This window comes from Seriola dumerili, unplaced genomic scaffold (genome assembly GCF_002260705.1).
Source record: "Seriola dumerili isolate Sdu_G_001 unplaced genomic scaffold, Sdu_1.0 BDQW01000073.1, whole genome shotgun sequence".
In the NCBI taxonomy this organism is placed as follows: domain Eukaryota; kingdom Metazoa; phylum Chordata; class Actinopteri; order Carangiformes; family Carangidae; genus Seriola; species Seriola dumerili.
Window position 1 is genome coordinate 2,915,585 of NW_019174328.1, and position 14,571 is coordinate 2,930,155.

At 42.2% G+C, this 14,571-nt stretch overlaps 1 protein-coding gene across 1 annotated transcript in view; it reads left to right on the forward strand.

Moving 5' to 3' along the window:
• The window catches only part of dntt (DNA nucleotidylexotransferase), an 83,203-nt gene extending 71,397 nt beyond the window's left edge, over positions 1-11,806 (forward strand). The window contains exon 11 of the mRNA XM_022743928.1: positions 11,720-11,806. Coding sequence (XP_022599649.1) covers positions 11,720-11,806 — 87 coding nt within the window. The remainder of the gene's footprint in view (positions 1-11,719) is intronic.
• Positions 11,807-14,571: the final 2,765 nt, after the last annotated feature.

A 14,571-nucleotide genomic window follows, 5' to 3' on the forward strand; every position in this document is an offset into this window, starting at 1 on the left:
CAGCAGGATGGTCATCTAATCAGCCTTCACAGTGGGACAACTACATCAGTTAGCATCAATGATAAATCATATTGACAGCTATTGCCTGACAGAAGGGGGGTAATGATAGAGGAGGGAGTGTGGAGCTTTTGAAAAATAGACTGAAATTAAGGGGAATTAAGGGGAAAAAGAAGAGTGATGGACACGGAAAATTTCTAAAGGAAGCACATTGAGGATAATTGCGTGAATATTACCTGTTCACTTACTGTACTTGAATTCTACCCCCCCCCCCCCCTCCTAGATGTCACCCGTTTCACCACTGCCACCTCACCCACTGCACCTCTGCCTCCACTTCTCCAGCTTCCCATCCACCCACACAGTGCCTGTTACGAGCGCTTAATGGTTGGAAAAAAAAAAAAAGGATGGGAAGTATTTATAGATTCTATTGAGCCTGTGTTTTGCATGACTAAAAAAATGGAACTCAATAGCAGGCTATTACCCCCCCCCCCCCACTGAATCCTACAACCTGCTGTCTATTTCCTCTGGAATTAGATTCTACAGAAAAAAAAATGAGTTGACTCTGTGAACTTGGGAGATGGAGGGAGAGGCCAATCATAATGAAAGAGAAGGGGATGTTGGAGGTGGGAGGCATGGGGGCTGGGCTGAACCAGGGTGTCGACTCACTCAGGAGACAAATCCTGCTCCATTATTGATGAAGGTGAATGGCAGAAGGTTTCAGGAAGGCCACGGTTTTGGGCCATGTCCGCTTGTTGTGCAACATTAATTGACACGGCCCTTGCTGTGGCACAGGCACCGGCCTGTCCGAGGCTCCCGTTTCAGTTTGCCCCATGATTTATTTACAGGGACACTCGACTGAACAATCGTGTGGATGATTCAGGCTTATCTTGTGGTGTCTGTGCTATCGTCTCCTCTAAAAGCCACGGGTGGTTTCACTGTAGAATACCGGGAAAGGTAAAGTAAAAGACAAGTCTTGTTGTAATTAGAGGTGGTCAGCACATCTGTTATATTGACTCTCTTCCTATCTTCAAATCCCACCTCAAAACACACCTCTGCAAATGTGCCTATTCTGTTTAATTCCAACACAAGTGTTCAATGCAATCATATTTATTCTAATTTATTTTGTATTTTAAGCCTTGTACTTGCCATGTTATCTTTTACTGTATTGTAAGGTGTCCTTGAGTGTCTTTAAAATCAGCTGACTACACTGAATCACCATTGTCACTGACCGAAGCTGTGGTTCCCCTGTGAGCGCTGTTGTCTGCTTCAGCTTGATTATTTTCTGGTCAACAAAATATACATCATAGGTCCATGCTCCCTAGAACCAATTAACGGAAGTGTTTTCTGATCTGACGCTCTATCGGCAGGACAATCTCATTTGTCTGCCTTCAGAAACGGTTCATTTCCACTAGTACGACTCTGTTTTTTAATGTGACAGCACTGAGTTAAAGTTTGGTTACAGTATTAAGCTCTTGGTTAAACTTATGGAATTATTCTGGTCCTGCTTTACGAAAACAATGTTGAATGTCTGCTGGAAACAAGAAACTATAAATCCGTCCGATGTTTTGTTGACCTGTCCGCCACCCCCACCGCCTACTTACCCGAACTTCGTTGCTCTCTGACATCATCTGACTTCCTCCTTTGCTCCCATCATAATGACTGCTGCCTGCACTGTCACTGAGTATATAAACATATGTTGTTTTGGGGAACTCGCTGAAATAACTGATTATGTCGTTCTTCTTGGGAGGAAGAACACAAAAAGCCACGGAGACAAACATGATGTGATAACTCTGTTGCAGCAGTGCTTGTAGAGGCCTCGTGTTTCTATGGGATGCCTCCGGTAGAAAAAGCCTTGGCAACTGGCTATGTGCCTCTCTTCATCAGAGGTTAGCCAGAACAAGTTAAGATTCATCGTCTTTTCGCATGGAAAAACACAACACGGTGTTGAAAAATGCTAAGGCTTTAGTGCACGTTCTGGTGTACCTGGCTGTTACGGCCTCATGTCTACCTCCTGTGGCTCACATGGTTGACGAGAACCACAATCGCAGTAGGTGTCTTTCTTTTTTTTTTAATCCCATTTGCTAAAAGGGGCAGCAGTGACCCAATATCACATATAAAGTATACAATGGAATTCATGCTTTATTTTTTAATGTTTTAAAACTTGTATATTTAGGTTTAATAAGAGTAAAAAGTGTTTGATTTGGCAAATGCACATCTGGTTAACTTTCCCTCCTCTGGTAAAGAGCGGCACACAGCTGTTTTTCCTTAGGATTTGTCAAACCTGCCGGCTTCTTCTCATCCTTGAAGTCTTTATCCACTGTCTCCCGCACAGTGGATGAAACAGTGCCAGACAGGGCTGCTTTTGTACTGAACTGAACATAACATAATCAGCAACTGACTTAAAGTGGAACTCCACTGATTTTACACATCAAAGTATATTTCCAGCTGAATACTACAAGTGTGGAGATGAGAAATGTCTGGAGGTGTGGAGTCAAGAAGAAAATAGCTTACCAGACCTCTGTAGCCCACCCGCCATCTCTAGGTTAGCAGCTCCAGGCTTCATTATCCCCTGCTAGCATGACGCACCTGAATCTCTTACCCAAGTGTCGGCCGTTGAGTTGCACTGCTCTTAAACTGTCCGTGTTGTTGGAGATCAACGCTAAATCTGAAGGTACTACTAAACTGATGATTAAACATTTTTAAACTGGACAGAACGAAACCATTTGAATCAGCAAATTGATTGTTAATTCACAGCTTTTAGTAGTAATCATGGTCTAACAAGCTGTATAAATGTGATATATAATCATAGGCTGTATACAGAGATGGATGTAGCCCCCCCCCCCCGTGAGGTCACCTATAGGTTTCTGAAGAGTGGTTTTGAAGCTCAGAGTCGCCATCTCGTCAGTGCCTCACTCCGCCTGACTCCCAGCTAATCAGAAAATGGGCAAAGAGGTGCGGCGTGTGTGATCCAGGCTGTAAACATGTTCATTACTGCTGTAACATTGGGCAGTTTAACGTCGGAGTCTATGGAGATCGACTCGCTTTTGGAGCTTCAAGTAGCCATTCATGGAACTGCACTTTTTCACACTTCCCTGTTGGCTTCATTTTTTCAGCACCAGAGGTTGCTGCTTGTATATAATACACTTATGTAAATATTAACTCTTATTTAACTATGGCTGATTACCAGAGAGTACATGAAGGGCTGCCAGTATTTTTCAAAAATGTCTAAATGTTTCATATAAAAACTGTCTGTTTGGCGATGCTGTTGTCAGTTGATGTCATACAGCGATGATTCAGCCTGTACCCAGTTCATGAAAGGTTGTACATGAGCTATTCTGAACACTGTTTACTGATCAGAGCCGTCCTGGGCACAGGTGATGCATTTTCTGTTTGCGGAATCAACAAATGTGGTTGGTTTGGATGAAATATGAGAGGGCAAACGAAGATAAGAAGCTGCGGTTCATCCTGGGCTCTATTTCTGCTACGGTGCAGGCGAGAGGATGTGGCAACTGATTTTTTTTTTTTTTTTTTTGTCCCCCTGTGGCCAGAGTGACATTGTGTTAGAACCAGGGTGTGATTAGGAGCAATACATAAATCATCCAGTGTAGACTCTGACATGAGTCATGACAAATCAGATCACTTCTTTTCATTTCCTTTAAAAGCAGACTGTGCTCTGAGCAACCACGTGCTGACTATTTTGTGATAAACAGAAAAGTTCAGAGCAAAAATCCATCACCAAAGATTCTCTGTCGCAAAAACTTCTCCCAGCTGGACTCTGAGGTCAACACAGTACACTTTATGGCACCTTTAATTAACTTGGCAAGGAGGTATCGCATTTGTCTACATGTTCCCATGTGACATTTTTAAGTTTTAGGATCTCTTGATCTCTGAAAATAAAACAGAAACTTACTGCTTCATCTGCCATGAAACTCTGACCGAGTCTCTGTGTAAACACATGCCAGGACCGCGACACCAAAATTACCCTGCACTGCTTGATTATTACTGACACACACTATATTGCACCTTTGGCTCTCTGATGTTACATTAACCATCACAGTGAGTTACCAAAACACAAAATGAGTGCCATCAAGAAAATAAAGCTACAGTATGTGCATGTGGCGAAATACCTCCACAAAGCCCAGCACTGTGACAGAGAGAGAACCCAGAGTGACCTGATAGATGAATGTGCTGTGTTCTCATATTTATATATATAGATATAGATGTATTAGTGGTGTTGCGATGTACTGATATATATTGATATTGTATTATGGTTATGGTTGCAGACTCTCTCTCCACCTCCCTACATTCATATTCCATTCGAATTAATTTGCCAAAAAAGAGACAAAACACACAATAAACAAAACTGAATATGAATTTGATTTATAGCATCATTATATTTTGTTTTTTTTTCTTTCAAATTACCTATACATATTGTGACTGTACATATTGTTATTGTGAATTATTTTGGCCGCAGTAATCGTTTTGTGAAAATATAATATCGTGATATCCTTAATATATATTTTCAACATAAAACGTAACAGGTTTTACAGAAGGATCTTAAAGTTATATTTACAGCCAAAAACAGAGACAAAGTAAAGTCCTTGCATATAGTGTAGTTGCGGAAGTTGAAAAGTGATGGGAAAACAACAGTCCCATCCCATGATTTGCTACTTCTCCCATGGTGTGACTTAACAAATGACTCAGGAGATCCTGGTTCATATCAGTGAGAAAATTCCCAAACAAAGCTCATATTTTGCCAATGTGCTCTTTTAATTGAGCCCAATGAAAGGAGTGCTGAGGCAGCAGCATCCGATCACACTGTCTGGAGCAGGAAACAAATTGGTCATGCAAAACCAGCTCCTCTTTAACAAACCAATTAATTATTTATGGGCTTCAGTGGAGCAGAGAAAGTTAATTTATTGTTATCATCAGAAGAGTGTTCTGTTTGGGTCCATATGAGGACGAGTCAAGCTACAATTACAGGCCCTGCAGATTAGAGTGAATTTCATACGACCTTGGCGGACAGCCAATCTGACACGTCACAAGTTCACTAGATGTCTCTGGACTCCAGTAATGGCTAATAAATGCATATTAAAATGTTGGCAAGAAATAGACATCTTGCCAGAGCAATTGTCCAAGTTGACATGTTGTATTTTCTTCCTACTACTTTGCAACAATACCCAACACTGAAGTCACGGTGTACCGACACACCCCGGAGTACACTTCTACATAAACACGAGGTGAGAAGGTGAGAAGTTCAACCACTTGAGATCAGCACAAAAAAGATTTTCAGCTGCCAAGTTGCTTTTAAAGCTGAAAATATCTGTAATGAATATTTTTGTAAATGAAATTAATGAACAACTTCTTATGAGCTGTAAACCAGACTATGAAACTTTTGCTGAACACCGGTCACTGTGCGCTCATGTAGTGTTGCTGGTATGTTGTCAGTATCACAACATCTCAGCAGATGTTTTCTTGGTCTATTTTTGCTGGGAACCGCGTGCGTCAACAATAGGCGAGATACCGAATCTCAAGATCATGCGACGCAGCCAGGAGGTGTGCGATGTATGTGTCACTCTAACCTGGCCTAACTCATAGTCAACATTATTTCTTTTAACCATCACCATGATTGTTCTATAACCTTAACTGAAGGTCCTCTAGTCTTAAGAAAGACCATGTTTTAACTCAAACCATGTTCATTCCCTAAACTTCACTAAGTTGTTTTGTGCCGAAACCCAACCAAACCTTTACCATAGCATCGTCAGATCATGAAACTGTTTTTAGACTAGTTGTTTATTTTTCAGCAATTTATCAGTGACATATCTCTTGTGGCCGTAGGGTCGCTAATTCAGGAAACACTCCCATGGGTCGTATCAGAGGGTGGGGACAAACGACTTATATGGTCATTCAGGTTAAAGTGAAACCTTTCGAATAAATAAATGTGTTAACTTTTAATGTGCCAACAAATAATTCATTTCTTTGCATTCATGCTGAGCAGGAAACATCAGGATACACTGATAAAATATGTCATGAATTGTCATTTCAAGTGCCAGAGTTCTGCTTTGACAACATTATAAGGACCCTGGAAGAAAGCTTTTATTACACTTCTCTCAGACTCCGTGCTGTATCTGTTCATTACCTTTGGGCAGCCTAATCAACTAAATAACTTTGATTTGCAAATGTTTACTCCTCCACGGGAGCAGAGAGCCATAACACCAGGGATGTCAAGTGAGGATCCCATTGTTTCTGATTAGGAATTCATTATTTGCTACCCGTCTGCCTCTCTGCCCAGTGCATGGGCTGATTAGCAAGCCGAGGAAGGATAGGTAATGACGATAACACTAAACTCAATAGCTGTTTTATAGGCAGCGGTGCTTTATGATGCTTGCACTAATTGCTGGTGTGATTAGCGAGGTGTCTTTGCCCTCTCTGGTTGCTCAAGCTGTCCTGTGAACTGAGCTCTCGCAGACTGGAGCACAGGGGGAAGCGTGGGCGTACGGCGGATCGTTACAGGAGGAAGACACAGGGGTATAATTGACTTCCCACTTTTTCTGCCCCTGTCAGCCCTTTCCTGTGTGCCGCAATAAAGACAAATTAACTTAGAGGCAATCAAAGGATTTTTTTTTTTTTTCGTTGATCTCCTGACAATAAAGTAATCTATTTCTAACTGTCAGTGAGAGGAGTCCAAATGAAAAAAAAGGAAACAGAACATTAGCTGATTTGATAACCTGAAATTTGTGTGGAAAAAAAAGTGTACCTTGGGCTCCTTATATAAAGGAGGCTGTCTCCAACATGAAATACATTAGCTTGAATATCTTCCTCTCACCACTAGACCTGAAAATAAAGCATATTTAAACTGATGCTTTTGAAGGCTTTTATGTGTCTACCTTTTAGTTTGACCTCAACACTTGTGCTCTTGATACAGGGCCACTGCTTATGTGGCCGAGCAGACAGTAGGACTGAAACCGAGATAATAGCAATTTCACTGAGGTTTCTTGTTCAGGTACATTTTCCTACCAGTGAGTTTGTATAAGTGGATTTGCATGGATTTCAGGTTGTGTTTGCATGCTGCTCCGTGTGACCTTTAGCATGGTTTCTCTTAGCAGACTTCTGCTTTCCTTTTGTCTCACCATGTTTCTAAACATATCTCTCTCTGTCTAATAGTTAGAATTTCAGTGTTTATATAAGATGATACATTGCATATTATTTATTTATTTCTGTCTTACAGTTGTAAGTAGAGTTACAGAAGGCCTACACACTTAACAGTTAAGCCAGCATCCTAACATCACATGTATAAGGTGTAGACATGCAGTAACAGTCTACAATAAATCTGCGTAAACACTAAGATGAGAGTTAAACAACCATCTGTGTTTGTCCATAGGTCCTGCGTTTGTTCACTGTGAACTGCACTGTAAAATATTTTAAGCATCTGCTGTAACAGATTTTGGTCCATTTGAGGCAGGGAAGAATTTACACATTTTCATCCTATAATGTAGTTATGTGAAAGTGTTGGCAAACAGTTGCCTTATCAACGCGTCCAGCAGACATGGACCAACAGTAGCTTTCATTTGGAGTCATAATTCTGGCCACCTGGTGAACATGAGTCCACATAAAGGTGATTAAATCTGCGCATCTATCTTCTATTCCTCCACCCCTGATAACACGGCATTCTTCTCCCCTCAAAACTTTTCCAACATGGCCTCCAGAAATCTGTAAATCTTAAAACACTGGCTTGGTGTTTCAGTTTGTTCTGGGAAAACTGACCTTTTCCAAAACAGTGACGTAAGCCCAGTGAGGGAGTGTGCCACTTAAGAAGACTAGACTAGTCAAGATTAGTCATCTCTAACTTTCTTTGTAATCATGGACTTTAAACTCATTATAGCCGACCATATAGCACAGCTGTTCTCATTAACGTGTAGTTATGTTGATTTTGTCAGACGGTGTTGTGACCATTAAATACACAAATTGTTTTCAGATGAATAGGTTTATGATGACAATTGAAATTGACATCATAAACCTTTGTTGTGTTTAGCCTGGCTTTTGTTATAATCAGTTACAACTGCAGTAGAAGAAAGAAAAACTTTGTGTTACGTTTTAAACCACATGCCATGCATGCTATTTGCTTAACATGTTTCTTTAGAACCTTAATTTAATGAGTTTGGTAAACTCAGCAGGACATTAATTCAACTCAAAATACTTCAGTCATGATTATCCATTCTTAAGTGGGACCTTAAATGATTTTAAATCGACAGCTTGAAATATATAAAGCTTATGTATTTACATGTGTTAATGATATAACATACTGGAACTTATTACAGTTTCATTACACCAGTAGTGAAAATGCTTATTTGGTTTGATATTGAGCTTCCTTCATGCTTCTGTCCTTCAAACGCTTGCTGGCAGGTTGACTGGTAGGGTTGAGCAGCTTTCCAGGTTGTCCCTCTGCCTCTTTGTCTCTCTGCCTCCCTCTCTCTCTTTGATGTGTCAGTTGAGTCGAGCTGGAGTCGGGCAGGCGGCCATGTCCATCAGCTCCATCCATCAAGCAGTGGGCCGGGTGGCAGAGAGAGGATGACGGGCAGCAGAGAAGGGGCAGATGTTTTGCAGGAACTGATATGTGTTCACGTCCACGAGGGATGTCATTACGTGGCGGACAGAGAAACATGTAGCTGATTAGCAGCTTATTAAGTCAAGGACACTGGCTCTCAGTAACACACACCTCTTCCATTCTGGCTTGTGGTGCTGATGGCTTGCCAGTCACTGAGAACCTGAGTGTCTCACACTGATAACCTGTCTTTCTAATTAACCACTGCTCTGTTCCCAAACGCTAAGCTCCTTTTGATAAACCACAAAGCTCTGGAATAGAAGCTGCTTCTGCCATTTGAACTGTATTTTCCCTGTGAATGCCTAAAGGGCAGAACTCATAGGTACATAAGGTTTGTGGATTTATCTCTCAGAGAGCCCATACTGTGTTGGGCTAAGTAAATAAAGCAGCATCTCCCTGGGGGCATCTAAGGATTGCAGGAATTGAGGAAAGTGGACAGTGCAGCGGAGAGAGGGCTTTAGCCCTGATCCGGGACAATGGCTAAATTGGTAATGTTGAGAATCGCAGCTGTGCCCTGTGTTTTCCTCTTTAGTTGTATCTCCAGAGTTTCTTCTGTGCAATAAGCCTGGCCATGTGCTGTTAGAAATGGGGATTTACCACAAATCATATCCACCTCATCCAGCGCTCTCCTTTCCCTCCTGTTTTCTTTCATTTCTCCTCCACTCCCCTGCCTCCTCTTTTTTTTTTATCTTTATCATATATTTCATATTAATGTTTAATAGAGTAAAGCTTACAGCCCCGTAAATTGCAGCGATGTGTGTCTGCATTTCATGTGTTTTGAGTGGTTAGAGCAATAAATGGACTCAGGGTTATGAGAACAGTGAAAGAATACAGGCAGTAGTGGACCACTTAATGGGCCTTGGGATTGTTTCACTCAAATATAAATACTGTTTCACCAACAATACAGTACTGTTTGTGAAAGAGGGATAATGTTTTCCAGGAAAAGACTGATTAAGTGTGTTTGTTTGCAAGCGGAAAGAAGATGAGTGATGGAAACAGAACTAACCTCAGAGTCCACCGATAATTTTGCTTTATTACATCTGTAGTCGTATTTTTGTACTTTCGGCCATTATTTCTATCATCCCGAAGGTATAAGTACAACAGAAGAGAAAGGAACACAAGCAGTCAGATGGTAATACAAGTAGCACCCGTTGACTCTAAACTGGTCCTTCATCTTCTCTTAACTGAATCAAATCTCTGATGTCCATCTCAATAAACGTTCATGATTCTGCATAGAAAACATGAAAATATACTTCTTTTAACTCTGGATGTTTTCTAATAATTTAGATGCTCTCTTAAGAATCAAAAGTAATAATTGTCAGTGGTTATAGTCATTGTGTTTACATGTGCTTTAAGGGAGCTATTTGTAAATTTTGAAATTTCTACGTAGCCAGCATTAGTATTAAGAGCTTCAGCTTTTACCAGACAAGAGATTATAATACGTCCTCTGAGCATTGCTACGTCTTCAGCGCAGCCTGGACGGTACAGTGACTCGGTATCAGAAAGTGACAAGACAGTCACTGGGGCCCAGGGCTGGGGCTAGCTGGTTAGCATGCTAACTTCAGTAGAAGAAAAGAAGTGGTGGAAATAGAAGCAACACAGGAAGGGTTACTTTCCACCACTGGAGACAGCTGTTTGTGAGTAAAGGAATGAAGTTTGATGCTGAACTCACAGCGTTTCTCCTAGACTGATAAGTAAACAGCTGTTCATGCTAATGCTGGCTGTGTGAGTTTCTCCCGTTCTCCCACCCTTATTTTGAAAGTAAATCTCTCTTATTTTAACTCCATGACTGATGAAGATGAAGATGCTGTTTCCTGACTTTGTTCCCAGTGCGTGTCTCTGAGAGAAGGACGGGATGCAAGGACACATCACATGTCTGTTCAGTGGTGGAAACCAACGTACTTGCTACAGGCTGTTTTCTTTTTTGTATCAGTTTCAGTTGGAGTTCTTAGGACACATTTCTAATTTCATCCACTTAGTCCACTGTTAATTTCCCTGTCTGCAGTCTTTTATCCTGCACATGCACACTTGTAAAAAGCCGATTAGAAACCTGGGTATTTGCAGACATTTCTCCAGGAGAAATCTACCTGGGAAAACCAGATTCGTCTAATCTCCTTGTTTGTTTCCACAGCTCATAGTGGAAACACTTTTCCTGTGCAGTGGTGGATTTTTACCGACCTTTTGAATGTGCTCACTTTCACTTTTACTTCCAAATAAAGCGATTAAGATGATTCGGCAAAATTTTTTTCTTGCCCTCATTCCTTGGCCACGTTCCCAGATCAATAATTTTGTTCAATGTTTCCATAAATGAAAGAAACTGGGGCCAAAACTACAAGTAGGACGCAGAAAAATCAACCTTAAACAAGCTTTAACCAGAATTAACTTCAAAAAGATGAACAGAGCCTCATGCAGCGTGCACCCAGACCTCCCTGCCGCATGGCTAACCTGTCATTTGCATTATAGAAAACAAGCCCATACGCAGGGAGACGTGTCTTGTAGTGTTTTTCCCCTCTCCTGGCTGCCTGCTAGTTGCTCTCGGTTTTCTCTGCCGTCGGCTGGCAGTGGGAGCTGACGTGCTCTTGGTTTTTCTGCCATCCCTTAGCAATGTGTCAGGTCCAGTTTAGCACTTGAAGGCAGGATGTGTCAGAATCACAGACCTCTCTCTCTCCAGGCTGTCTCACTCCCAAGGTGAGTCAGGCCTCGTCACCACTCCTATAGAGACATAACCCATCACATGGCGTTGGTCGACGGCCAGTAGTTAATAGCCCTGTCATGATTTGTCAGGGAAAATACTCATCCGCTGAAGAGTGCGATCACTTAGAGCAAGGTTAGAGTGTTTATGGGTTGGAAGGGAGGCGGGCGGGCAAATGTAAATCTGTACAGTCACGGCATGTTCGGGCCTTGGCACAAAGTGGGTGAATAAAATCCTAAATTGAAATTGACAGCTTGCAGTGGAGACAGAAGTCCAAACAAAAGGGTGCGACTACAAGACCTGAACATTGTCAGGAATAGCGAAGCTTGAAGTTGGGAATCTGTGGATCTGCTCTGGTGTCACTGAGACAAATTCCTGCACATTTATGCACAAGTCAATGACTTTCTGTTTGTTTGTCCTCTCTCTAGAAAGAGTTCCTGGCAGCTACGACTGAAAAGGACATCTTTGCCCATCTGGGTCTCGAGTACATCGAGCCTTGGCAGAGAAATGCGTAGGCCTCCGCTCCTCCCCGGCTGGATGATACCCTCTGCGTACATCAGTGTTTATCCCATCTGCTTGCTGTTCTGCAGCTCTCCTGTGATTCACTTTCAAACTGCTTTTGATTTCCATACACTTTTGTGTTGTTGTTGCCATTATTGTTGTTGTTGTCTGGATTACATGCTGCTGTATGATTCATAATTCTTCTTATTCGCCACTGTCTGTTAGCGGGTAAACACCCTCCTTTACCATTCATGTCTTGCCTGTCTGTAAGTGTTGTAATCATAGGCAGGACACAAAGACAAATCAGTCAGAGTACGCATCGCCTGGGGTGCCATCGAGGTGCAGGAGAGAGAGAGAGAGAGCGAGAGAGACTGAGAGAGACACAAAAGAAGCAAAGGAGGGAAGGGGGTGACCACAGCGAGAGAGGGAGGGTGATGGAGAAGACAGGAAGCGAAGGGAGACGTGAGGGGGAGGGGAGCTTTTGTTGAGCAAAATGTTATAATCACCCTCCTCCTGGCAGTAAAGTGCTCAGTGGGAAGCTGAGCCAGGTCTCCGGGGAATTGAGAGGCGGGTAATGAGCTTCAGATAGAGGAGCGTTCGGCATCGCCATTTAGCCTCCATTTAAACCTACGTCCACTGGAGATCATTTAGCTGGCATTCCACCATCCAAAGACCCAAAGCCTCCGCTCTTGTTCCACAATGAATCCCCCTTCCCCAGATGCTCGGCTGAAATTAGAGGCAATCAGCTGCACCGGGAAATCATGAAGAATTCAGATGGAAGGTAAATGAGTCCACTAACCACATGGATGGATCTTGGCATTCACAGTGACTCTGGCTCCAATGCATAAAACATCCATTATCTTATTGCTTTGACTTTGCCTTATGTTTTATGTATGATGGTTGCTTATCAAGATTTGTGTCCTTATTTTTCAAATGTACGGTGGCCCTGTAGGACAAGCATCCACTAATGAACAAACTTTATTGATCCCTGTGGGCACTTTGGGTAAGTCTGACTTGTTTCTCCCAGTGATGACACAACCTGCCCTGCTGTCCGCACCCCAACCCACTTTCCCATGATGCTCAGCCTCTGGTTTATCACATGGTGCCTCAATGAGAGCAGAGACAGATGAGAGCGAGGCATTCTAGTGAATCACCCTATTTAAAGATCTTTAAGTAGAACAGTCCGGCACTTTGAGGACTTGACCCGGGCCCTCCTCCCTCCGCCCTGTCTTCTCTCCCCCTTTTGGTCTCTGTCTTTCTCTCTCTCCCGTTGTGCTGTTCACTCAACCTCGCTGACACAAAACAAACTTTAAAGGCTCAGGGTTGCAGTGTTAACCAGGCACCCTGCTCTCCTGGGTTATCTAATGTTTCTGCTTTCAAAAATGGGGGATGAAGTTTTTTTTTTTTTTTTTTTTTCCACCAAAAAATAGGAGATCTCTCCAGAGTAAAATAAAATCAAGCTGACCTCAATAAATTTACATTTGTCCTGCTCTCTTTTTACTAATTGTTTTTCAAGTGCGAGTGGGATTTCTTTCTTCTTTCACATTAAATATTCACTAGTGTAAAGGGATTTAGAGGCTGTAGCACTCAATTTAAGAATTCACACATTGTTGTTTTGGTCTTAGGGAGCCTTAAACTGTTTATAGAGCTGAAAAGCAAAGAATTAAGCGCAGTGTGGCAAAACTATCTGCTCCAAAGTCCTCCATTGCACTCCCTACGGAGCAATATATTTGCAAGGTATCACAGATTATTAGGTGAGACCATCTTCTCTCTTAGTTACTTTATCTGGCTACACTGCAGGAGATGCCTGTGAATGCCTAACAATACGACTGTACTGGAGTATGTCAACACTTAACCTCAGTGAACCTCAGTGAATTACTACTTAAATACAGAAAACTGATTACCACTCTTAATGATCTTGTCATTGAAACTCCACTTGATGTTACTTAGTGTTAAGTATGCCAGGTTTGTGTGTTTTCTGCAGAAACAGGGCAATTATTGAGAGTGAGATTAAAAGAGCAGGGTATAGGGGAAGCTTGAGCAGGTGATGACAGTCGAGCTGTGCTACACATTGTCGGCCAGCTGCAGCACTGTCAGTAGCATCCGTGAGATGATGAATGGCAGTGGTGGAAGAAGCATTCAGACTGTTCACTTAAGCAAAAGATACAAGTGAAAGTCCTGCACTCCAAATGTTACTGAAGCTGCAACTACAGAAGATAAATGGACTTAAAGTATTAAATGTAAAAGTGCTTAAATGTCCTCATGAGTGTAATTGTACATTATAATATTGGACTGCAAGTTTGAGATAATAGTGTTGGGTATATTTTCCACACTCAGATAAAACATTGGTTTTCCTGTGAATCAGTTCTTCTTTGCTGCTCTAAAACAGCAGCCTACACAGGAAGTTGTGCTGTGCAGCCACTGGCAGCTACTGCTATAGAGCAAAGAAGAAGAACTGATTTCTGGTAAACAGCGTAACATTGGGCCCAATCTCAATGTCCACCCTCACAGACTCACAGACCTGGAGGCGTGTTCCCGGTGAGTTTGTGAGGACTTAGGACTGTCCCACTGTCAAACCATCGAGGGCATGAGGGCTCTCCAGCAGACATTGTGAGCCCTTTATGCACACTTTCTGTAAGGCCGTATTTCTGCAGACTTTGCCTGAAGGAATTACTCAAAGTTCATAGAATTGTGACATTAAACACGGGGTTACCATGGTTATCAGGGGACGCCCAGAAGCGTAAAAAGGCGCAAACAACGGCCATAAAATGCAAGAAAT